The 24,243-nt window shown below is 41.0% G+C and overlaps 2 protein-coding genes across 5 annotated transcripts in view; one reads left to right on the top strand and one right to left on the bottom strand.

The window, feature by feature from the left end:
* Positions 1-5,852: 5,852 nt before the first annotated feature.
* shox2 (short stature homeobox 2) lies at positions 5,853-13,076 on the bottom strand. The gene is made up of 5 exons (XM_034225611.1): positions 12,616-13,076; positions 10,805-11,013; positions 8,572-8,629; positions 8,183-8,271; positions 5,853-7,357 (listed from the first exon to the last, which is right to left on the bottom strand). The coding sequence occupies exons 1-5, from the start codon at positions 12,869-12,871 to the stop codon at positions 7,064-7,066; spliced, it is 906 nt and encodes a 301-aa protein (XP_034081502.1). The 5' UTR covers positions 12,872-13,076; the 3' UTR covers positions 5,853-7,063.
* A 2,331-nt stretch (positions 13,077-15,407) lies between these two features.
* rsrc1 (arginine/serine-rich coiled-coil 1) overlaps positions 15,408-24,243 on the top strand; it is a 114,693-nt gene continuing 105,857 nt past the window's right edge. Inside the window, exons 1-3 of one of the 4 annotated variants that reach the window (XM_034225481.1) lie at positions 15,408-15,505; positions 16,075-16,279; positions 19,616-19,738. In XM_034225481.1, the coding sequence (XP_034081372.1) occupies positions 16,095-16,279; positions 19,616-19,738 (308 nt within the window). In that variant the 5' untranslated portion in view covers positions 15,408-15,505; positions 16,075-16,094. Of the gene's footprint in view, positions 15,532-16,074; positions 16,280-19,615; positions 19,739-24,243 lie in introns of all 4 variants that reach the window. The other 3 variants (XM_034225484.1, XM_034225482.1, XM_034225483.1) reach the window with 3 other exon arrangements.

Below are 24,243 nucleotides of genomic sequence, written 5' to 3'. Positions count from 1 at the left end.
GGATGATATTAATAGTCTGAAAAACAACGGTATGATAAACTCAAAGAGACAGGAAGAGGCTGTCATACACCGAGAAGTAGCGATATCACAGGAGGGAGGGAGGGGGGGAATGCGAGTGAAGAGCCAAGTTGCGAGATCTATTTTTACATCCCATTTCAGAATGAGATAGTGTCCTTCTCTCACACCTCCCTCTGTGGAGGAAGCTAATGCAGGCCTATTTAATTAGACGTTGGCAGATTGTTGAGCCAACACTGTAATCCAATAGAACGTCGCACCACTATGGGGTCCTGCCTCCTCCGATGCCTCCTTGGCCCCTTAATGCAGCTCAGTCAGCTCTTCGCATTTTGTCTGCCCTTCTCTCAGCTTGTGACATCAATTTGCATTAGCTTGCATTGAAACCAGTGACTCACCCAAACACACACACACACACACACACACACACACACAGCAGCCCACTCAACCTACTCCTCTCAGTTGAACTTGACATGGTCCCCCCCACCATTATGCATTACCTTTCATGCTCATCTTATTAGCCTATAATTTGGCATGTGTACATGCTTGTGTGTGTGTTCTTTTATGTATTTGTCTTCCTGCCCGGGAATAGAGACTTACATGCACTTGCCTGAGGAGTAAATTACCATAGCAATACAGCTGTCAATACTGCTGTATCAATGAGGGGACACAAGTGGCAGGATCAATGTAAACATCTGAATAAGATGCCCTAGATGACAGACACTTTCCTGCTTTAAAATTCTATTACTGCTAAAGCACTTGACCTCTTGCCCCCGTATTCTGCTGCCCCAACGACTTATTAATATACAGGAGGGTACTCGGGACTCTAATTTTCATGGATAATGCTTTAACAATGAATTACATACAGTAAGTGATTGCATAAGGACTCCCTCCAATGTTCTAATGATTGCCACACTTGACTATATCAATTCATTTGTATACACTTTGCCTTTAATTAATAGTTAAAAAAGCAGGGAATGTAGCTAAGAAGAGAATAGCTGTGCTTTCATGTATATTATATAATACTGTTAAAATTAAATAACAGTAAAGATATACTTTTTAATGCTTTATGAATACTTTTACTTCAAATACTTAAAGGTAGGGTAGGTAATTTACTTTAGAAACACATTTTGTTATATTCCATGGAATGCTCTTAACATCCCGATAGCAATGAATGTATTAAATGCTTTGACAATAAATATATACAAATATGTCATCTGTGGAAGCTGTGGCGCTGTAAAAAGCTAGACCAATTATCTACTTACTCGAGCTGGTTTCTCCATTCTTACCTACCCTACCTTTAATTTTGCTTAAATAAGACATTTTTCTTTAATTGTAACATACTGTTACATATTCAATGCAGGTATAGAATCTTTTTTAGATTGCGTAAAATGTTACTTTTGAAATGCAAAAAGGAAGAGAGAAATGGGCGATCATGTAATAAATACATTTGCTTTTTTTCACTTAACTTGCTTTTAAACAGCAATAACTGTTATAAGACAGCATTCAAAATAGTAATTCAGAAAAATTGTCAATAACCGTCTTAAGTTGCCCGACCATAAGAATTATTTTTGCCTTTATGTCCCAATCTAATTGAACAAAGGTTGTATTGCAGAATAGTTTGCATATTGAGTAACCCTTAAGCTTCCAAATGTTAAGTTTGAAATAAAAACTAAATCATCAGCTTTACGTCATCATGGTAAGTACGGCACATTTTCCGTTTCTTCTAAAGCTCACCATAATAAACTTGATGCTGAGTGGTTTGCCAATAGTTCAGGGCGATTTCATATAATAAATATAACATATTGTTAATGTTTACAGATTCCTATGGTCCCCTTTCTGAAAAAGTCCCAAAGCATTTCTCATGCGGTTATGATGTGTTTGAATGCAACTACCGAATGAAAAAGTGTATGTAAATTGCAGTCAGCGAATCCATCATAGCGTTGTATGTTTTCTAACATCAGTAAGATGTATTGATTTTTGTACTGCACATACTCAGATTTATGTCTATGTGAAAACAACTAACAGCTTTATGAGTATAACATTCACAGTACACAGGTGATTGATGCTTATGTAGAAAACCAGGGGCTAGTTTCCATCACATCTAAACTTTGCCGTGACCACACACGTCTGTCACCAGTTCAGAGAGCATTCGAATGCGGTTGACAGATATATAAATGGTCATAAATGCTTCCTTGGACAGAATGTTGAAAAAGTGTTTATACCCCAGAATGAATGATCCTGGACCTCCCTGGATTTAGCCACATTAAAAAGACACTTGAGCATCCTGATACAAATATTGGGTGATTTGTCGGCGTTTTTGTCATTTCGGACATTTTAAAAAGGACATTTTGTAAACTTGGTGAATGCAATCATATGAGATGAGTAAGGCTGGCGTTTCCAAGAGGCTTATTGTAATTTAAGAGTCTGTGTACAAACATTTGATGATTGAAAAGCAAGTATACTCTTGATTATACTTACACACAGATGATTGGACCTTACCAGCTTGTAAATATAGAGCAGCGTGGGCCAAATGCTTAACATTGACTGTGCCCCTCATACTTGTCTTTGGCTTTCCTTCTGTTCTCTTTTTTTCTATGAGGCCACAGGCGCACACAAAATACTCACAAACTCACACCACAATGCACCAAATGTCACCTTTTTCCGATGAAGAAAATAAAAACCCCTCAGAGCTACTAATGCCCACAGGTCTCAACACATACACCCTTGTTATGTCTTCTTCCCAGAGCAAGGAGTTATACATTATGTTATCTCCCTAATCTGCAAACCAGCTGCAACTGGAAATGAATTAATAACAAATAAAATGCAGCCAGTACATACAAATGTGTAGATCGCCATGGGGCACCTAAACAGGAAACAGTGAAACAATTAGACTTCTTGTTTTGTTCTGACCTCTGTTTTGTTTTGTTCTACATAGCTGCTGAATAGAAAAGGAGCTGGAGATAGAGACTGTTGTTTTTCCTCGTCTGTAATCACCACGGTTAAGCCTCCCTGGTCATAGCAGGGGTCAAATCTGTGCGAACACCCACTTTTCATCCTACAGTGAAATTAAATACAGTGTTACAGTAGAGCTCTATGAATGCTATAATTCTCCGCTGACTGCAACCCACACCAAATGATGTGGTTAGCCACCCAGGCCTATACCATGCATGCATGTGATAACAGGCAGTGATATGGCGTCCTAATTGCTGGCCTGAGTGCTATTGGAGGGAGTTTTCAGCAGGTTTCTTTTTCACTTTCGCTCCATTTGATGTCTTTGAAGTTGGTCTTTTATCTGCCGTTGCTCCTGATGGCTGTTGTCTTTGGTGCGGTGCTGTGTGCGCCCTGCTCTTTGAGCACTCCTAACATGTAACAAAGGCAAACCCTTAGAGAGAAAAAGAAGAGAAAGAGAGCTCTCTCACGTAGTTCCTCACATACATTCATACACACACAAACAGTATATACAATCACATTTAGCCACAACCATTCACATGCAAAAAGAAGTGCCACAGCTGTCAGTAAAAACTGCTCTGTGATTGTTTAACGTGCCCTAATTTGATAAAGGGCCGAGTGCGGGAAATGAGAGAGTGTATTTGTCTCTGGGGTTGTAGTGGGGTAAATATAGCAACGAGACAGCACCAGTTGATATGAAGGATTCCATGGTGTGGAGTGCTGGTGTGACTCACCAAGCTGATGATGGTCTCTGTGTGCGAGTGTTTGCTTACATGCATTTGGATTTATGTCCAGTGTTGTTTTCATTCATTTGAAGAACTTGAATAGAATTGGCCCACTTGACTCCTCCAACATGGTGTACAATAATCCATTACAGCCGAGGGAGAGAGTGTGTGTGTGTGAGTTAAGGAGGGAGGGAGAGACCAGGGGAAAGCAGGAAGCCAGCGAGCGAGAGGGAAAGACGGTGAGAGAGAGCCCGCATGGCCGGCTCCCGGCTGGCTGCGTGGGGGTGTGTGTCTTAAGAGTATGTTGAGAGGAGAGTGAGAGCGCTGGTCGTCTCCATGTCTAATCAGGAGAACACTTGTGTGTCCCCGTCTCATTGTCTCCTGGGCCCCTCAAGGCGGAGGCCCTCCACTCCACCACTACACCTCAGGACAAGCTGATAGCTGCCGGTCCAAGCCACAAGGGCAGGAATCGTGACTTTGGATGTAGTCATGAAAAGTGTTTAGGAAGGAACATTTTCAGTTGTTGTGGTACAATTAAGACAGTAGTAAATGCAGACCCATTTGGGTAGATAAATCCTTCAGGTGATGCTTAATATTGCTAGAAATTAATGATGCCATCATAAAGTCATAGTCATCATACTTTTCATTATTTTCCCACAGGAATGTCCTTGTGGTGTACTTGGTGATAAAAAGTGACACTTCCCATTTATGGCACTTTTTAATCTTATATTCCAATAATCATAGTACATGAGATTAGAAAATAATTATTTAACCTTTAAATCACAATTTGTATTTTCTAAAGGATGAATTTTAATGCAATACAACAAAATTAGATACTTTAGGCCCTTTGTTTCTAAATGAAATAACTGAATATGTATTAAATAATCTCTGAATAACTCAATTATTGTGACATAATTACTCTGATGAACTTGACCTCACTGGCAAGTTAAAACACAGCCGGCCACACACTACAGTCGCAGGACATGCGCGCCCCCGACCCCGATGTTTCAGTTCCATGGCAGGGCAGCGTGCACGCTCCCGGCTCAGCAGTTTCCCAGTTCCGTCTCCTCCATTACTGGCGAGGCTCACAATCAATAATTCAATAGTTGTGGCGTCTAAATCCTGCCCCAAACGGCGAGATACACAAACACTCCAGACTGTAGTGCAGACTCTGTGAGATCAGTATTAATTAATAGCTAAAGACATTGTGTTTTGTGTGGAAATATCGGAAGGGGTAATGCGATCCGGATTCCTATAATTATAGGCTCCCGTGTCAGGTGTTTATTAAATGTTCAATAAGAGGCGGTTAAGATGTCAGGAAATAAATCAGGCAAATGTGTTAGTCAAGTGAGGCAGGCGTAAATAAATGATTTTTACAAAGACTTTTGCTTTGTTTAATGTAGGATGCCTGTATATTTTTTACGCATAATGCCAAACTTAAGGTCATGACACATAAACTGGCAACATTTTAATTCAGAGAAGATGGGCAAGAGGCCAGATTCAAATCGGATCACGGGGATTCACAATTGGAATTACATCGAAAACCATTAACCTATTATTTTATGCAAGAACATATCTATTACTGACAATATCTTAAATGTGCTGGTGGATTTAAACATCAATATAAATTAGGTTGTAAGCGTATGTGCAGGCTAAACACTGGTATGTAGGCTACAACAAACACACTGCGGGTTTAATTAAATTAAAATGCATATTTATTTGATTTAATTAATAGGCTGTTGGGGTTAGTTCATTTAATTATTGCAATGCCACTGTGGTTTCAAATCGAAATAAGCAGCCTGTTGTAAAAATATATATAATCTGCATTTTCAGTGCTGAAAAACTTTATCTATCAGCTACTGAACGAACCCCTTTCTCTTGATCCTTTATGCAGTTTTTCTAGCTTGTACTGGAAATTATCAGCCCTCCTCTCCAAACGCTCCATAACCAATGTATGAATAATGCATCGGTTTGGCAGGAGAGCATGCAACAGACAGCCATGTTCCTGACTAAACGGGCCTGTCACAACTGTGACGTTATCAAAAGACCTACAGGCATGAATTATTAAAAAGATATTGCCCTCAAAGGTTTACCGGCAGCAATAATAATAACAATAACAATAATTTAGAGGCCAATTAAGAATGTACAAATAATGTCAACTCATTAAAGAAACTTTAGTTAATTTATTATACGAACGAAAAACACTGTGTTTAGGTGGATTCACGTTTCACATGTGATGGAAAAAGTAAAACAATTTCATGAGTATTATTTTTTAAGAAACCCGTGCCTCAGGTAAGTTCACTTTCACTGTTATAAAAACATCAACATTACATACAGAAAGCACATAGTTTTTTAATACACGGAAATAAAGTAAAATACAAAATGAACAAATTCCCAACAAGGCATTCAAAGCCACTAAATAAAAATAATGCATGTTTCTTGTGTATAAACATATTTTACACGTGCCCGTACCGGTACTGTCATTTGTCGTGTGTTTCTCTGTGTTATAAGATGACATAATGCTCCTTTTAAAGGCGACACATTACCACCTTATGGACACTATCGGGCTATCCTGACAAAAAGTTCAGCATAGCCTATACATATATTATAATCTCACATTTCAGTTTGTGTCTCCTATTGTCACCTTATCAGAGGAGGTCCAAACAAGGTCAAAAATAGGCCAAACATTCAAGTGAGAGTTTGCCCTTCCTCAGCGAGCAAAGGAGAGAGACCGAGGCGAGAGATGGCTCACATCACGTCATCCGTGAAGACAAACTCATGCAAACACTGCTTGGGCATTTTGGACAACAAACAGAAGAGGAAGAAACACTTGGAATATTGTCTTTTTTTGTCTCTGTTTTGTCAAAGATCCCCCGCTCTGTCCAGAGAAAGTGTTTTACAACGAGGCCAGCCTCTAAGTTCAAAATGAAATCGTAACAATGATAATATAGTCTAATATTAAAAGTAACGGAACAACTGGCAGAATGGTTCGCCTTGTTTGACAAAGTATCCGACCGTCCCAGCTGCATTCCTGCTCCTCGGGATGTCCCGCCGCTCTCCTCGGCGAAGGGCCCTGCGTATTTGGCTATCCATCCACTTGTAAGCCTATGGCCTCCAATAATCACTCTGTGTAGGCTATCACGTCACAGTCTCTTTTTGAATTGTCTTTCTTTGTCTCATAAATAGCCTATATGTTTTTATAGTTACACTCGTCGTCCTTCATTTGAAAACAAAACATAAATATCTTCCTTGGATAATTTTTTCTCACTTTGTTCTTGGAGGATTTTTTCACTTAGTAAGCGTTCAGTTTCTCTAAATGGCGAGGACGTGGCAGATGGCGCGTAGAGAGACGGTGTCCACCATTGTCCCTGGCGTCACAGTCCCATCGCGGCCGTGTGCTTCTTGGCCTTCAGTCTCAAGTCTGCGATGCTGGAGTTCTTGCTCGTGTTTTTGGCGGCGGCAGCGGCGGCCACCACGGAGGCTGCGGAGGCAGACTCGGCCGCGAGCGTCGCCAGGGGCAACCCGAACGGCGGCGCGGGGAACATCATGTAGGGCGCGTGCGCTGCCAGGTGAGAGTGCAGGTGGTGCTGCGCGTGGGCCACGGCGCTGTCCAGCTGCAGTTGCGCCTGCACCTGAAAGGAGAAGGGCGGCATGTTGCAATGACTATCCTACGGGACGAGACGCACGGGGGAGAGAAGGGGGAGAACATGCGTTAACGTTGCAGTGTTGTGTGAGAGAGTTCATTTCACTATAGTGTCATTGTTGTTGATTTGATGCATCTACCATGGGCGGTTCTAAGGGGGGGCCATCAGGGGCCAGTGCCCCTGTAACACTGAGGTTGGACCCCCCTGAAAGAAGCTTCTGATAATACCATGATGGTGCAGTGCTGTGCTTTAACAAGAATATATTTAGTTTTCAATTATATCATACCATTTTTCATAACACTTAACTAAGTTACTGACAACAATTATTGGTATTTAATGCAGGTTTTAACCCAATACATGTTAAAATCTTGAAAGTGAGGAATGACTACACTAAAATGTTATATAATTTAAATAATGTACATAATTGTTCTATTCTGTCCACACACACAAACACGCATATATACACACAAACACACACACAGAGAATGATGCACAGTAGTTTCAAGATATATAAATTAAGCAAGCCTAGTTTTGTACGAGGTGCAAAAAGAAATTAAGAAACGCTTTGCCTTGGTGGCTCTCTCTGAAGTGGTAAGTCTACTAATATGTGTGCTTGCTAGGAAAATAGCCATACAAAATTAGCCATAAAACAATAGAGACCATTTTCCAATTAAGGTTGTACAGGCTACGCTGTGTTGGCACAGAGTTTTTGTCAGTGTGGTTTTAAGAGTTTAGTTACCCCCTACATTGGAACTGGAGTCTCTGCATAGCACTTGGGCAGAGCTTGTGCCAAGACAGCAGTCCGGGGATTGGTCTTGTTTTAAGACTATACGCTTCAAAGTAACTTGCCTGTTGGAATGGCATCCGTAAAGCCCCCACGTTGACATATGGCGCTACACGACAAGCTTCAAACTGATTCGCTGCTCCAATCAGGACTCCTGCAAAAGCACAGATGATAGCTTAATTGTGATGATAATATGCAAAAACCACAAAGAAGTAAAACTGTACAACTCAATAACAATTAGTACTCGAAATAACTGCAATAACGTCCAATATAAACAGGCACTAAATAAATCACATCGCTTTTGAGGGCTTAATTAGCCGAACATTAAAACCATGTCCCAAATAGTAACTGTGCGTAAAGATTAAAAATGCATGCATCTGAATGTGTATTTGACATATAATATAATATAAATACAGTGTTGTGTTTTGTGGGAGTATGCAGGGTAAAAGCCTACCTTTATGTAACTGGTTCTCCTGCTTTCTGCATTTGGCTCTTCTATTCTGGAACCAAACCTGCAGGGACAGAAATTAATTAGAGACCTACTGATTGGCAGCTGCTTGTGAGGCATGTGTAATTCCTCTCAAAGTGACAACAACCGCAGAAAAACAATATCCCCGAGGACCACTGAAATATTAATGGCACTGCTTAACCCCAGATTTGAATTATTACATTTAGTCCACAGCAAGGGAGAGAAAGGAGGATTGGAGCAGAACATGGAAACTAAATCTACGAAAAGAGGGACAGCAAAACCTTATTAGGAGAATAAAAACACCCTTGTTGGAAATGTGCAGGTCTATTGGACTATAATAAATAACCTTGTCAGCGGTGGTTTCATCTTTCTATAGATTAGTGTCCCCGAAGAGTTGAATGGACTCTCAGATATCGGATAGCAGCAATGCTATTACGGTTTTGGACATCAGAGCAAGGCGATCTGAGAGCATCTCCCTCTTTCTCTTTCCATCTCCCTCTCATTAATTGACCGCTGAAAATAATTACCCTTATCTGCAGAAAATCCATGTCAGAGAAACGCTTAAATGCCTCGCAGTTTTGTCTAATCACCGCCATACACTTGCACAAGAAAAACGCTTCAAAGATCTCTTCCCTGCTTCCTTCTGTCGAAATCGACATTCGTCAATTTCAGAGAAAAGCCTTGGAACACATTAAACGCTTTATTGCTATGATAGTCTGCTTTGAATGTGAACAAAACTCGGGCTCAATTAGACCACAATACACCATGTCGATCACCAATCTCCCTTACATTAGGTCCATACAGTGAAAGCATGATTGAAATATCATATTGATTTGGCTGTCAGCATGCAGGCTTCATTTATTGACCACAATATATGTCACTCGGAAGTCCTTTTGTGCACATTTCAGCTAGAATTTATCGCGACGATTAAAGCAAATGCTCTGTTGTTATTGATTGAGGCAGATGTTTTTGTAAAAATGTAAAAATAAAAGTGTGGTCTCTGAATGCAACTGGTAAAACGATATAGGCTAATAATACTCCAACCGAGAGAAAGAGGGAGAGAGCTAGTCTTGATTTGGGTAGAAATAATACATAATTTATGCAAATCCCCGAGCTGTGCTCCTTGTTCGCGATACAATACGCCTTATTGGTGAGATTCCAGTTCAGGCCGGGAGAGCACTGCAAAAAGCTGGCTTTAACTTTTTTGGGGGGGTGCGGGTGAGTTTGGGATCGGGGTCTTTTGAGCCCGTTTTATGATTTATTTTGTCCTTTACGACCAACATATTCAGTATGGAGACAAACGCTCAGTCTTCCCCTGAGCCGGAGCATATGGGATAATAAGATTCTGGAATAAGATATAGGGTTTTGATAAATCAGACGAAAGGAGTATCTATATGTTCATTGTCCCCCTGCTCCTGTTACACAAGGCATGTCTGAGCCCCCCTCCCTGACAGGCTGAAGCCTTACTGGGTTTCTGCGCAGATGGTCTGTCCCCATGAAAAACGACAGCATCGCTGACAAAAACAGGGCCTTGGTAACATACACCCTAAAACTGAAGGCAAATATTTGTCGTCTTATTTGTCTCGCTGGATTTGGACAATAAAGATTAAAACGACTCTCGTGCCTAATTGAGACAATAAGCACATTAAAAAAAATCAATAGAAACAGAGTAACAAATGATGTGTTTATTCTCTCTTTAAAATCTTTAAATTCAATTATTAAAACAAATATGTTTGTTTTTTACAAATTCATACTGCTTTTAATAGGTCTGTGATATGTATGTTCTACATTTAAAACATAATTAAAACAAAAATGTTTTCATGTCAATTCTGTTATTGCGTGATATCAAGCTTATAACAAAAAGATTATTGAATATTTTTTAAAATCCCTGTTGAAAAAGGAAATATTAAGGGAAACATATTATGTGCATGTCTGATTGTTGATCTATTATTATATTTAGTATTCTTCTTATCATTATTTTCATTATTATTAGACCTATATAATATGTGTTTTCCTTTAAATATTTTAGTTTGAGCATGATGGTCGATTTGTATTTGACACAAACACGCACACTGCTGGTGATGAACATGTTATTAATGATAAGAATGAATATGTAATTTTCCTCGTTTTTTTTAATTCACTCATATTTAAAGGACCCTCATACGTGGCAGTTAGTGCCTCAACATCACTTTCACTATTGAATTAAAAGGACCCTTACCTGTACTCGGGCCTCCGACAGTCCCAGTCGCTGGCTCAGCTCCTCCCGCATGAAGGCGTCCGGGTAGTGGGTCTCGTCGAAGAGCCGCTCCAGCTCGTTGAGCTGCTCTAATGTGAAGTTAGTCCGACTTCTCCTCTGTTTGATTTTAGTCTGTGCCTCGTCATCTAAAGGCTTCGAGTCCTCTTTCCTTTCTTTCACGTCCGTGTTGCCTGTGTGGTTGCAGACGAGAAGAGAGGGAGACATCATCATCACGGATTTGCTATGTGACCTCAATGTGTGGGCACCATTGGCCTCCATTTTCACACATTTGTTTCATATGTTTTTAATCTGGAAAATTAAGGTGTATTCTCGTATAATTACTCAACCGGATAAGCTCTTTTATGGAGTGAAAATTAGCCAGACTGACGTGTGTGTAAACCCTACCCCAGATTAAAGAGGCGAACTGAAATAAGGTGAACTGCACAAGTGAATATCGACCTACCCCAATCGTAATAAAAACCTAGATGATAAGAAAGAAGAAAGAAAGAAAGACATGCCCTCCCAGCCCTCAAATATCACAGAGCTATATCAGACCTCGGATGTTTTGTAGAGCTACATAAAGCTCTTTAATTATTAATTGCTTATAAATATGCAACGCTGTGCCCACTTGGATGTCTGATACATGCTTGTCGCAGTTCCGCTTTTAACCACGCTGCCCATGACGAACAGATGTCATTTTTACAAGCCACTCAACTCTAAAATATCATGTCCTCTGTGTTGTCACACTGTCCAGGTTTCATAACACACAGCTGCCTAATTTTTCTTAAAGTGTAGTACAAATATAAATTCATTTGAAATTGGTTGGTTTGGAAAAAATATCAACAAAAGCAGATCCTTATATTTAATTAAATATGTATCTATTGTATTTCTTTTTATTAATCCTTACATTTTCTCTTTGCTTTTATTTTGGCTTTGCAAACATAAACATATTGACAACGCACAAACAATGTGTTGCAATACTGTTGATTTAAAATGTTTAATATGAGATCATCAATTGTGTATTCAATTCCTTTACTATTGCACATTATGTGCTTTCTTATCTGAAAACAGACAACAGGGCAGAGATGACAAGACTTTGGCCACTTTTCATTTGCAGCGGTGTATGTCAGGTGTCTGATGCTCCTCTTTTATTGGAAACATTGCTATATCTGAAGATATGAGATAGCAGAAACATCCATTTATGTGACGAATTAATATAACCTTTATGGTTTTTTCTTCTACCTTTAAGGCTAAACTGCGGGTATAAACATCCAGGACTATAATGCACCTGTGTTCATAAACTTGTGAAAAAATAAGCACATTGGGTTGAAGTAATGTGCTATTATATTTCAGCATTAGTTTAGCATTTCAGGCCTTGTTGTTTATCTGGGAATAGGCCTTTTAAAATAAATAAAAACTTTTTGAAACTGCAACAGGAAAACATTATGAAGCTGCAAGCATCTTATTCAGACTGAATATATGAATGAGCAATAATGTTGCATTAGCAAACAACTAAATAAACACAAATGATACTTTCAGAAAGCACCAGTTAAGGATTTTCTTCTTACATTCTGCAACTTGAATCAAATGCTTGATTTCTCAAATCTGTAGCATCTGATTGGATCATATAACGACCTAAAATAAAGATATTTTAAATGTATTTCTCAAACAAAAACGTAGTTCTGATCACTGATTATTCTCTCTTGACCAGAATATTCCTGCCTAAGTCTTTTAAGTCCTCGAACCATCCCATAGATAACGATTGTAGACTACAGTACTCCATGCAGTCATACCGTCTATGAGTTTGGGGCTCCCGGCGTCCCTGATTCTCTCCGGGCTGAGCATGTCCGTTTCCCTGCCCGGCGAGAGCGCACCGTTCCGGGTGACGGCTGCAGCCTCCTCCCGGCTCCCCGGCTCCGCGGTTAAAGACTCCCTGCTGCCTGCTCGCGTCGAGCCGGTCTCCAACACCTCCCTGTAGGTTATCACTTCCTTCTTCTCCTTCACTTTCTGATCGAAAGACTTAGACACGAAAGCGGTGAGCTCTTCCATCACTGCCTTCACTCCTCTTTAAAAAAAAGAATCTCCACACACTCACACACTCTCTCCCTTTGCTCCACGACAGCTTAAGACATCAATGGTGTGGCTCGTTTTAAAGTCGACCCCTTGGAAATGATAGCCTACGAAATTATGCTGCCAACTCTGGAAGAAGGTAAAAAATGTATAAAGAATATATCTTCTCTGCCAATTCCTCCCTCCTTTGGTAGCGGAGTTGGGAACCTGCTGATGATCCTCTATTGAAGTCACAGTATTTATACTTTGCGGCGCCTTGCCCCCTTGATCCGTGCAAATTACCTCCCCTCAGGATGCCGGGATGAGCCCCCCCTTCCCCTCCACTGATATGGGAGAGAGAGAGAGAGAGAGAGAGAGAGAGAGCAGATGAGTTTAAAAAAAAACATTAAGCAGCACCGCCGCTATTGGCCATTAATCCGAGATTGACAAGAAGGACTAATTAATTTAATTAAGCGCTCATTCGCTGCTATTGTCCTGAGTTAGTTTTTAAACACCCGGGAGATGGTCATGGATCTCTCTCTCTCCCCTCTCTCTCTTTCTCTCCCCCCCCCCTCTCTCTCTCTCTCTCTCTCTCTCTCTCTCTCTGCATGGGTGTGGCTTAAAACAATCTGAAAATGACAAGAGAGAGAGAGAGAGAGAGAGAGAGAGAGAGAGAGAGAGGAGAGAGAGGGAGGGAGAGGGAAGCACATGGATGAGGAGTCCTTCCTCAGTATATCTCTGTGATCTGGGGGAAAAATAAGTCACAACGGTGACACGGAGAGAAAAGAGATAAAGAAAAAAAGCATAACAGCTGAGATGCCGAGAGGAGCAGCAACGGCGACTCAATACAAGGAGCTTTAGAGGAAGCTCAAGTGAACATAGTTGGCCTGAACGCAGTTGCAGTTGGCTTTAGGCCTGGTACATTTATCCATTTTGGACTTGTTGATATTAATGCACTTTGTCACTTTTGATTGAACAGAATTTCCCTGCATGAGAAAAACAATTATTATATATTATTATCATTATTATTATGAAATATTGTATTAATGTTTTTGCATGCATGTCAATATAAGGTAGCCTATTCAAATGTACGATTACAACATGAACGTTTGGGGACCTGTGACACAAATCCTTTAATGTGCAGCGTTGCTTTTAGTTTCTAATCAGCAATTATGTATTTTAAATTGTCATCATTAGTGAGAGTATATCGCCTAACATTCATTCTCAGTGGACTTTTTAAGCCATTAGGATGTTAAATAGCAGCTAAACGTTTAATTATAATGCCTCTCGCGATACGTTGCCATTGGGCTCACTAATTATCGTTTTCCACTCGCTATTTCTCGCTGAAATGATTGCCTATATTTGCAAAAATAAATAGACCTAAACAATGGTTGGTTGACTTGCGGTGAAGAAAAGTGAACGCTGCGGAGAGAGACCAATTAAGTGAGGAGAAGAGGAAATAGGCATACAAGAAATAGGATATGACAGGATTTTGAAAACGTCCGGATGAATTTGATGCAAAATTAAGAGTGTTTATTGATCATATAAAGCCCCACCTTTCCAGGCGAGTGCTCTAACAATTCCCCTAATTAAATATTAACAATGTTTCATCTTGGACCTAAGGCATTAATTAGGCTACTAATACTTCTGCTGAATCTGAAAGCCCGATGGATTCCATGATCGCAGATAAGCATCTAAACCCCTTTGACTTGTAGGCTATCTATCAGCCATATATTATTATGCTTTTGGTCGACCAAAAGCATAATAATATATAGATTAATTCATTCATTCATGTTCTGAGTGAAACAGTGATCGTTTTAACTTAAGTGCCTTTATGTGTATTTGAATTGATACAAATTATTAATTATTAAACTTTGCTGAAAATTGGTTGGATGCTCTGTCATCCCTCTGTGTACATGCTGGCGTTAAACTTTATTATCTGAGATGATGACCGAATGCAAATTCCTGTTAATGGACCTCAAATTTACATGTATTTTCTTATGTTATAATCTGTGAAATGCGCGTGGATATAATCGGATCAAAACGGAACATGTGTAGCGCTGGCTGTTGATATAGCCTACCTCCCATAAATAAGCCCTCTTTATAGCCCTATTCTTTTTTTTAACCATTTTAATGGAACCAGACTCCTATGTAGCCTACAACATAACAATTAATAAATAATTGAAGAAAATATGTTGCTGATCCATTAATTGGACTCATACTTGATCAAAGAAAGAGTAACAAAAGTGACTCTGAGATAAGCATCAGCCCATATTTTCAATAATTTCCTTAAAATAGCCTGCATCACATGCAATAAAGGAAAGCTTTGCAGGATTGCTTACATCAATACGCACCCTTATCGCAAATTAAAGTCAATTTATTAGCTAATGCTACTTAAGGCATCAACAACAACAACAAAGCTGCACTATGATTTAAGGCTGAATATATCGTTTGGGGCAAATCATACACACCTAATTCGAACCCATGATAATGATAACAGATGAGCGCAGTACCTCGATCGATTGCTCTGTGTAAGATTTGTCTGCCTGGACTCGATCGATGCTTTCCGGTTTCACGAGTAGAGTCTCCTGAGCAGTGCATGGCAGAGTTGTGGAGCTTCACAACGATTTAAAGGTGAGGAGCGGGATTTTCACTGCAGGGTAACTTCTTCTTTATTTTAATACACTTTTGTCCTTTGTGTAGCATTTACTGACTTCACTGTGAGAAACGGTAAATGCTAAGCGGCTCGAAGGCTTCAGTCAAAACAAGAACACGCATTTATTAGAGGTAGCACAGTTAGCCTGCTAGCTAACCTCCACATAAAACAGATGTTTAATCCATATTTTTTTCATATGTTCTGCATGTACGACAGCTGTGTTGTTCGAGCCCTAACAGGGACTTATAATGCATAACTTCCTTCCGCGTTGTTGATAAGCCTAGCTGTGTTGTTGTTGTTGTTATTGTTGTTGTTGTTGTTGTTGTTGTATAGCTACAGTACACCCCTTACTACATCTTTGTGGTTACATAACATTAATAAAACGTTAAAAAAAATACATTAATACAAAGTGTTGTACAAGTAATGTAGAGGAATGCATTACAATCTGTGTTACAGTGTTAAGTGGGTTCACGAGTGTTTTGTATCAAAGTGTTGCTAAATGATAAGAGCTAGCTCCTCGGTTAGTAACACTAATGTCTGTGTTAAGCCAGCTGACAGACAGCCAGCATGGGTCGGCGCTCGTCTGATAGTGAGGATGACAGTCGGAGCAGGAAGAAGAAGAAACAGCGTCGACGGTCATCCTCCTCTTCCTCTTCGTCTTCATCCTCCAACAGCAAGGTGGTCAGCAGCCGGAGACGAAAGTCCACTCGTCTGAATCGTTCTCGTTCAAGAGATAAGGACAAAGACAGGAGGTGAGAGTACATATATACATGCTTGGACTTTATATTAAAAGGTAGAAGGGCTAAAGACTGAGTATGTGACTGTCCTGCCTAAGTGTCGTTGAGCAGGACAAACTGACCAACTCTAGTCCTGCTTTGACACCTCCTGAGTTTCTCCTGACTTCAATGGCTGTTCTTCTCTGTGGCTGCAGAAGTGAGCCAACAAATTGAAAATACTGTTTGAGCATTTTATGTCTTCTTAGGTTGTCTTACTCTATTTCCTGTGACTTGTTTCACAAATCATTAGAGGGGTTGTTCGAAGCAACACCGTTTGACATAGTTAAAGTTCAGGAGTCTGATGTCATTTTATAAAAGCATCTACACAGTTGGCCTCTCTATGTGCTAACAGTTTTAAACATATCAGGATATGTCTGATAGATGTAGGCTAATAATTGTCTGATATGCCTTTTACACAAAGCACTGGTGTTACTGATAACACCAACGATAGCTCAGTTCTTGTTAGGTACCTCAGTCAACTGACTGTGACAGTATGCCCATTACTAGGACCCTGAAATGGAATCAGCTTACTGAAATTCAGCCATGTTTTATTTTATCATTCACACCAAGCTTTATTCAGCTTTGAAATGTCAAAGTCTGATGAAAAAGCCCTTTTGTTGAAGTGACATTTTTGTGACTGTTTTTAAATGAGAACACAATGGGTGTTTTTTCTTATGGCTTCAAAAACACATTGGTGCATCACTATGGTAAACCCATGTGGGTAAAGGGAGAGGAGCCCTGATGACTTATAATCGTTAGTTTGGACTTTATAACAAAAGTAATGTTCCTCAACATGCAACGACTTCAGTTAAAACGCAGAGATCACAGAGAAAACTTCCAGAAACATTTGTATGTTTAGCATGAGAACCCTTTCATTCAGATGGATGTTGTATTGAAAAGTAGATGCTGTCTGGTATGGTTGGGTTTGGTCCTTTCTTAAGGATGTCTCTGTAAGGATTCATGAAAAACAGTCAAGTCAAGGCCCCTTGCTTTGTGTCTAAACCATGGTCTAAACACATAATATAATATATATATGAAGGTTACTCGTTCATACCTGTTTTATAAGCTCTCCTCTCCATGTTTCTAAAATACTACACCTTGCTATTTAGCAGTTGCATAGGAATAGGGAGGCTCAGTAAACAAAGACATCTTAACAAGTGGCTGGACCTGGCCTCCTCCATCCATCCCAGCTGCCACTGGCTGTGTGGCTGCTCAGACAAGGCCAGTTGATGGTAATTATTTATGAGGCTTGGTCAAGGTCCATTACCGCTGATTGGAAGTCATTGCTTGTCTGTACGGGATGGGGTTGAGTGGGCAGTGTAAACCCTGGGACCACAGTCCCTCATCTATTAGCCATGTGTTTTGATCAATTAACAAAGACCTTGTGTGTGCATCTGTGTGAAACTAGTTCCTTAAATAGGCTCATATGAAAGAGGACACACACTCTGTGGCGTTTTCAAGCCTATACAGGCGGTTTGAAGAGGCCTCACAGAAGAGTGCTTATGCTATTGGCTGGTGACATCGTGACAACATAATGAACATGTTTTATTTTTACTTTTGTTGTTATTTTGTTTTACTTGCTTGTAAGCGCTTTGAGCACCAGGAAAAGCGCTTTATAAATGTAATGTATTATTATTATGTATGTGCAACGAGAGTAACTGTGTCCACAGCTAAGTGTGTGTGAGATACTAAGTGGGAGCGAGACAGGAATAGAGTGTGTGAGTTAAAAAGAGAAATGAAACCCAACTTGCTAGGTGTTTTATAATGTGAAAATATCTCTGTGTTGTTAACCAGTGTTTCGCACTCCCATGTGTTTGAGCCATTAGGTTTTTATTAGGTTACATTCGCGCAGGCTTCTGTGTAAACGTGTGAGCTAACGGCACCTTCCAAAAACCCTCCGCTCACCACTGTGTGTTTCTTCTGTGTAATGTGTGAACTGTGAAGTGGTTGTACGAGGGCTGAGGAAGTTATTTCATAGGGCCGCGCTCATGGGATACAGCCTTTGGAATACTAATGGATCTTTCCTGCGCTGCTCTAAGTGGTACAAATCTTGTTTGATAGTTCAGCCTCTGTGTTATTTGAATTGCTTTTCTTTCTCTCCTTTTCTGCTCTATCTTGCAGAGCTCCCATAGGACCGTGTGTGTGTTGAAAAGGTTTTGGTATTTTTGGCTTTGGTGAAGGAAAAGAAGAGATTTTAAATAATGAATATTGCTCAAACTGCATTAGAAGAGAGGGTTTTCTGCATTTGCATTCTCCCCATAAATGCCTCCTGCTACATGATATCAATAGGAACGCGGTGTGAGTGGTGAAAATAGGCGCTACACACACTGCAGAAGCCACATTAAAGAGCAGCGGAGCTCCTTTGGCCCCCTGTGGAGCAACTGTAGGGCGGCCTGCATGGCTCTGCTGCTCACGGCTGAAGATGAGTGTGTTTGTTCATTAATGAAAAGTTGCCGTCAGCGCAGGTGAGGTTTTTTAGGGACTTGGACCTATTTGCTCTTTAATGAACAGCAACACGAATTAGGAATACAACATTGACCTTTGCAGAAGGGGAAATAACTTCAGACTTTGGTGTTTAAAGACAGAGAATAAAACAAATGGTGTGTTTTTGTTCTGTAGGTTGGTTTTATTCAAACGGAAAGAGGATTCAAATGAAAGCCTCTTTATTTGTGACGTACATGAACACAGCACATCACACATTTGACTTCTTCATTTAACCCATCCTAGTACTAGGAGCAGTGGAGAGAGTAAATGATACCAAACTATACAAAAAGTCTGCACGACATGAGGAAAATATGGTATAATGTTTTTTTTTTATTGTGATAAACTTCTAAAACTGCTTGTTGAACTTTAAACATTAAAGTTAATTATTTTCAACATTGTTTTTTTAAACTGAACCCAAAGGGCACCGACAAAAAAAAATTGCATGATAGGATTTCTTTTTGGGAGTTAGTTAAAAATGTATTTGTATAAAACTTCACTTCGCAATCTAATATTGTGCAATATTTCAGTCTTTTGCAATGTGTGCAAGTTGACATTGTGATGGCATAAACAAAACTAAATATTTTGCTGCCCTACACTAAAATGAAGCCATCAAAAATTGTAATTACTAATAACAAGATTCTTCTTCCATGAACCAAATTTGACATTCAGAACAAGTACAGATATAACATATTACAATTCACTTTTGCTGATTTACCCAAATCCCCAAATTACTAACTATCCACAAGTCTGCTTTCGGATTGATGTTTGTCATGAAGATATTCCCAATATTAGAAATGAATGTGTGTGTTTGTGGTCTGTGTGCTCCAGGAGAAGAAGACGTTCCAGCAGCAGCTCGTCCCACAGTTCGTCTCGCAAGAGGAGGAGTCGCAGCGCAGAGAGAGACAAAGGGAGGAGCCACCACTCTCACAGGTCCCGCAGCCGAGACAGGAGGTAACACCATCACGTGCACACACATGCACACACACTCAGACACACACTCAGACACACACTCAGACACACACTCAGACACACACACACACACACACACACACACACACACACACAATTATATTTGTATAGCATGTTTTAACAAGGTTATTCAAAATGCTTTAACATGACAGGGATACTAAGGAAATGCAAATAAGAAACACAAATACTAAAGACAGTATATATGGTTTTAAAAAGAGAAACACAAATCCAAAATAGAACACAATATGTTTTATTCAAACTCAAGACAAAGTATAATACTGAAGAGAAGCGGTAATGAACGATCATTTACATCAGTGACCATCAACTGGCGGCCCGCGGGCCACATCCGTCCCGCCAGACATTCTCATCCGGCCCGCACGGCGGGGGTGACTGTGGCATTGGCGGAGTGGTTAATGCGTTCGCCCCCCACTCAACGTCTCGTGAGTAATGTGCAGTACCGGAATCCAACAGAAAGGCAGCAGCTGCGGGACAGTAGCCTGCGTACTGCGTAGCCTTCCCTGCCCTGAAGAACAAGTGATCCTTCGTTAGCGTGAAGAGTCTGCTTTATGCGCTCCGCAGTTGCCCCGCTGCGAGACTCCGGCGAGTTGACAGTACATGGAGCGTGCTCCACTGGCCCCCGAAAGTGTCTCTTGGATTAATTTTGGCCCTTGGACAAATGTAGTTGGTGATCCCTGATTTACGAATCAGTATGCGGAATGCCATTGCAGACTTTTCTTATTAAAAATGCAGTCCAAAGACTTTTGGAAGTTTACTTCAGTGTAAACAACCACATCGTTTTGTATTTATGTCTCATGTCATCAGATGTAGCCACATGGAAAGTTGTGTTTTAGGTCTGGATTACGGTATTGCGTGTGCATGTTCTCGTTTCTCAGTTCGCCTTGACTATCTGTCTAACTGTGTGAGTATTGTGTGAGCACTTTGAAACAGAGACTCGCAGAGACACCAGTGCAATCCGTCACAAATGTATTTTGGCAGCGGCTCTCCTTTCACTCATTAATACATTTAAAACATCATTACCCGATTCATACTTTGTTGAATTATGATTATTATTGGAGGAGCGGTTTATACTAACTTATTCATGCAAGACTAATGTGTACACACACACACACACACACACACACAGCACACACACACACACACACAGGCACCACACACACACACACACACACACACACACACACTTATAGTCAGTCGTGTATCCCTTTCAGAAACATAAAGGCAACGTCTCTGTGTGTGGTGCTCCATGTCATTAGCATAGCTAATCTGGTGCTAATGAACCAGTAAACTGCTGTTTTTAAATCCCTCACACACACGGACCTACACACATTGTCACACATACATAAAAACATGCACAGACGCGCAATTGAAGAAAAGGCTGTCATAATATATGCGCGAGCAAGGCCCTTTGTTTACTTGTGTATGGCTGTGGGGGAGAGCAGAGATCATTTTAATCGCAAAGGAAAAATAGTTTTAATATCTTCATAACGGAGGTGTCGGCATGAATGGATGAAATAACAGAGACGTTTTGACACTAGAGTGGTAAATGGCGCCATAAAAAGACACCACACTTCAACTCTCCAACCCTAATGCTCACTGAACATTTTGTGGCTTCAGAACAAGCAACACATTTCCGCGCTGAACTGAAACCATTTACGGAGAGAATTGGTGGAAACAGTTTTCACACATTGTCTCTCTTCTCTCTGTGGTACAGAGGCAGTCACTCACGGAGGCACTGGTGATTAAAACATCAGGGGGAAATGGCATTACTGGTGTGGTGTGAGATGAAGGGTGGGGGGGGGATTTGGGAGATTTAGTAACTACAGTCGATGACATCGGTGTTTACAAACGCTGTACTGTGATTAGGAGGGCTGCGTTTTGTAATCGGCTTAGCGGTGAGCGAGGAGCAGGTGGGATGGGCTGGTGGGGTGTTAGGAGGTGGAGGCGGTGTTGGAGGTGGGGATGTGCAAAATGATGGGATTGATGATGAACATATGCAGTTATGTGACGGCAGCTGCAATTTGGTCTGCCAAACCTGCCACATGTGTTCCCTGTTTTAGCTTCCTTCTACTAGCCAGTGGAGGTTGTGTGGCTTAATGCAATAAATGGGACTAGAGCTGAAATTAATAGTAGACTAATTGAATGGCTGATTGACAAATAATACAACAAATAATCAGTACAAGTGTGATAATTGGTTAATATTTTCAGTTATTTTTCTTTATAGGCAATAACAAATAATGTCTTGCTTTTTTACTTTTCAAAAGGGAGATTTTCTTGTCTAACTAAACTGAATCTCTGGGTTAGACTATTATTTCAAGCTAGGCGGAGGTCAAGAGGTCACTTTTGACTTTTACATTTTATTGATGAAAGTCTTAATCTATGAGAGAAGAGAATAATTCAAAAATAAAAATGATTGCTAGTTGATGCCTACACAAATCATGTCAGTATTTTCAGTATTTAATAAAGAACTGGGAGTAACTTTAGTATTATAATCATGTACTGTATAGCACTGTTGTGGGTTACTGCACATTCTGTATTCACTGTGGTTGTGGAATAAAGGAGGGTTGTTGGGAACAGGTTACCTGACTGCCATTAGTCAGCGGTGTGTGTGTGTCTGGATGAGGCTGGCTGAGAGGTCGGCTGATGGATCAACGCAGGATTGAGTGGACAGAACCTCATGATTGATACGCAGATAGGATATGAGGTGCTGCCCCCCACCCCAGCCACGCCAACCCGGCACCACCTTCAGAATATGAAAAAGAGAGGAGCGAGAAGAGGCCGAGTGCACCGACTGGAGAGACGAGAAGTTAGAAGAGAATGGATAAGTGTGCAGAGAATAGGTTGAGTTAATGCAGGAGAGGGAGAGAGCGGAGAAGATCCTGAAGGATGAAAATGAAAGGGAGAGACAAAAGCGAGCAGTAAAGAGAACATATAGGCCCAAGAGAGGAATATTATTCAGAAGAAATGAGAATAATAACCTCTGCATCAGAATATTGCAGGGGAGAAGATTAGGACCATAGTGGGGCCGTCGTGGGTTCCATGGAGGGGATATTATTACCTCCTTTTCAATCTCCCATGTATAAATAAAAAATAAAGAGATACATGAAATAAGAATAATGCTCTATCATGTGTTTACCATCAATCGTTGCTTCCTCCTTCTCTCCCCTCGTTCTCTCTTTCTCCTTTTTTTTTCTTCCTGCCCTCAATCAGAGAAGGCCAGGTCCCCCAGAGGCAGTCAATCTTGCCCTGAAATGTAAAACAGACAAGAGGAGCAGATTACCTATTTGCCATTAATGTTTATTCTCTTTGATGTGAGCAGGCATATCAGGCTGTGTGTGAGCACGCAGCAGCAGCATGTGTGAGGTTGATTGAGCGTATGCATGTATGTGCAGATTTGCGTAAAGGCACACCCCTAGTCCACTGGGGCAGAGCAGAGTGGAGCATGGCAGCAGCAGCCACAGTGATCTGATGTGTACCCAGGCCCACAAAGACGACGCAGCCTCTCATCACTGTGGGATCACAGGCACGTCTTTAGGTGAGCTCGGCGGAGCTGTGTAGAGCTGCGCTTTTATGGGTGTCCACAGCAGGGGTTAACGGTGTGTGGCTCAGTCAGTCATACTGTCAGCTCTTCATTCACTTAGAAGCTCGCTTTAGAGCTTCGGTTAGAAAACATGGCAGAATGGCAGGTGCGACAAATCTACCACTTGACCCATCAAAGAGAAGCTGAGCATTTCTTCATTGACTGATATTCTCACACGTATGCATAGGTGAGCATACACTGCAGGCGATCATACACACACATGCTTACATTTTTCTCATTAAAATTTCATAGGCGTGTTGGGTTAGCAGGGCAAAGTGCTAGCGTCAGGGTTTAGCCCCGCTTACACTGGAGCAGCTTCATCACTGGGCCGCTGTCATGACTCTAAAGAGAGTGAGACCTCTAATTATCTGTCTCTCCCCTAGAGGAGATGGATAGCTAGCTAAACGCACCCAGGGCCAAATTGGGGCCCCAAGCGACATTGTGAGATGAGCCCCCCCCCCCCAACCAATTCCAGCCAATCAAATCATATGCCAGTACAAGCTCTAGCCAATCAAACCGCGTGCTTGTATGTCCAGGGCGGGAGATTAATGTGATTGGTTGTTGGTTGCACGCCAGACACACCCACCGGCAAGTTTCAACTCACGCTGCCGTGTGGACGCACCGTAAAGGAGTGCCTTGGAAATATTTGTTTAGGCTACATAAATTGTGATCAAACCGTTTGAAACCCACTGAGATAACTTAGACTAAAGTGAACTATCTAAACACTCAGAGTCCTACCTCACTGAGCCTCTCAGTCTGACAGGAGAGAGCTCTCCTCCACCCTTGTTGTAGAAACATCTTCTTCTTATATCCGTTAGCGCAGCTCGCACCAGATGCTAATAACAACAGCGCCGGTACCGGTGCGCCCTCTTTCTCTCCCTCACTCACT

The sequence above is a fragment of the Gymnodraco acuticeps genome, unplaced genomic scaffold (genome assembly GCF_902827175.1).
Source record: "Gymnodraco acuticeps unplaced genomic scaffold, fGymAcu1.1, whole genome shotgun sequence".
NCBI lineage: Eukaryota > Metazoa > Chordata > Actinopteri > Perciformes > Bathydraconidae > Gymnodraco > Gymnodraco acuticeps.
The sequence above is the reverse complement of the archived record's forward strand: the minus strand, read 5'-3'. Positions and strand labels throughout refer to the sequence as shown.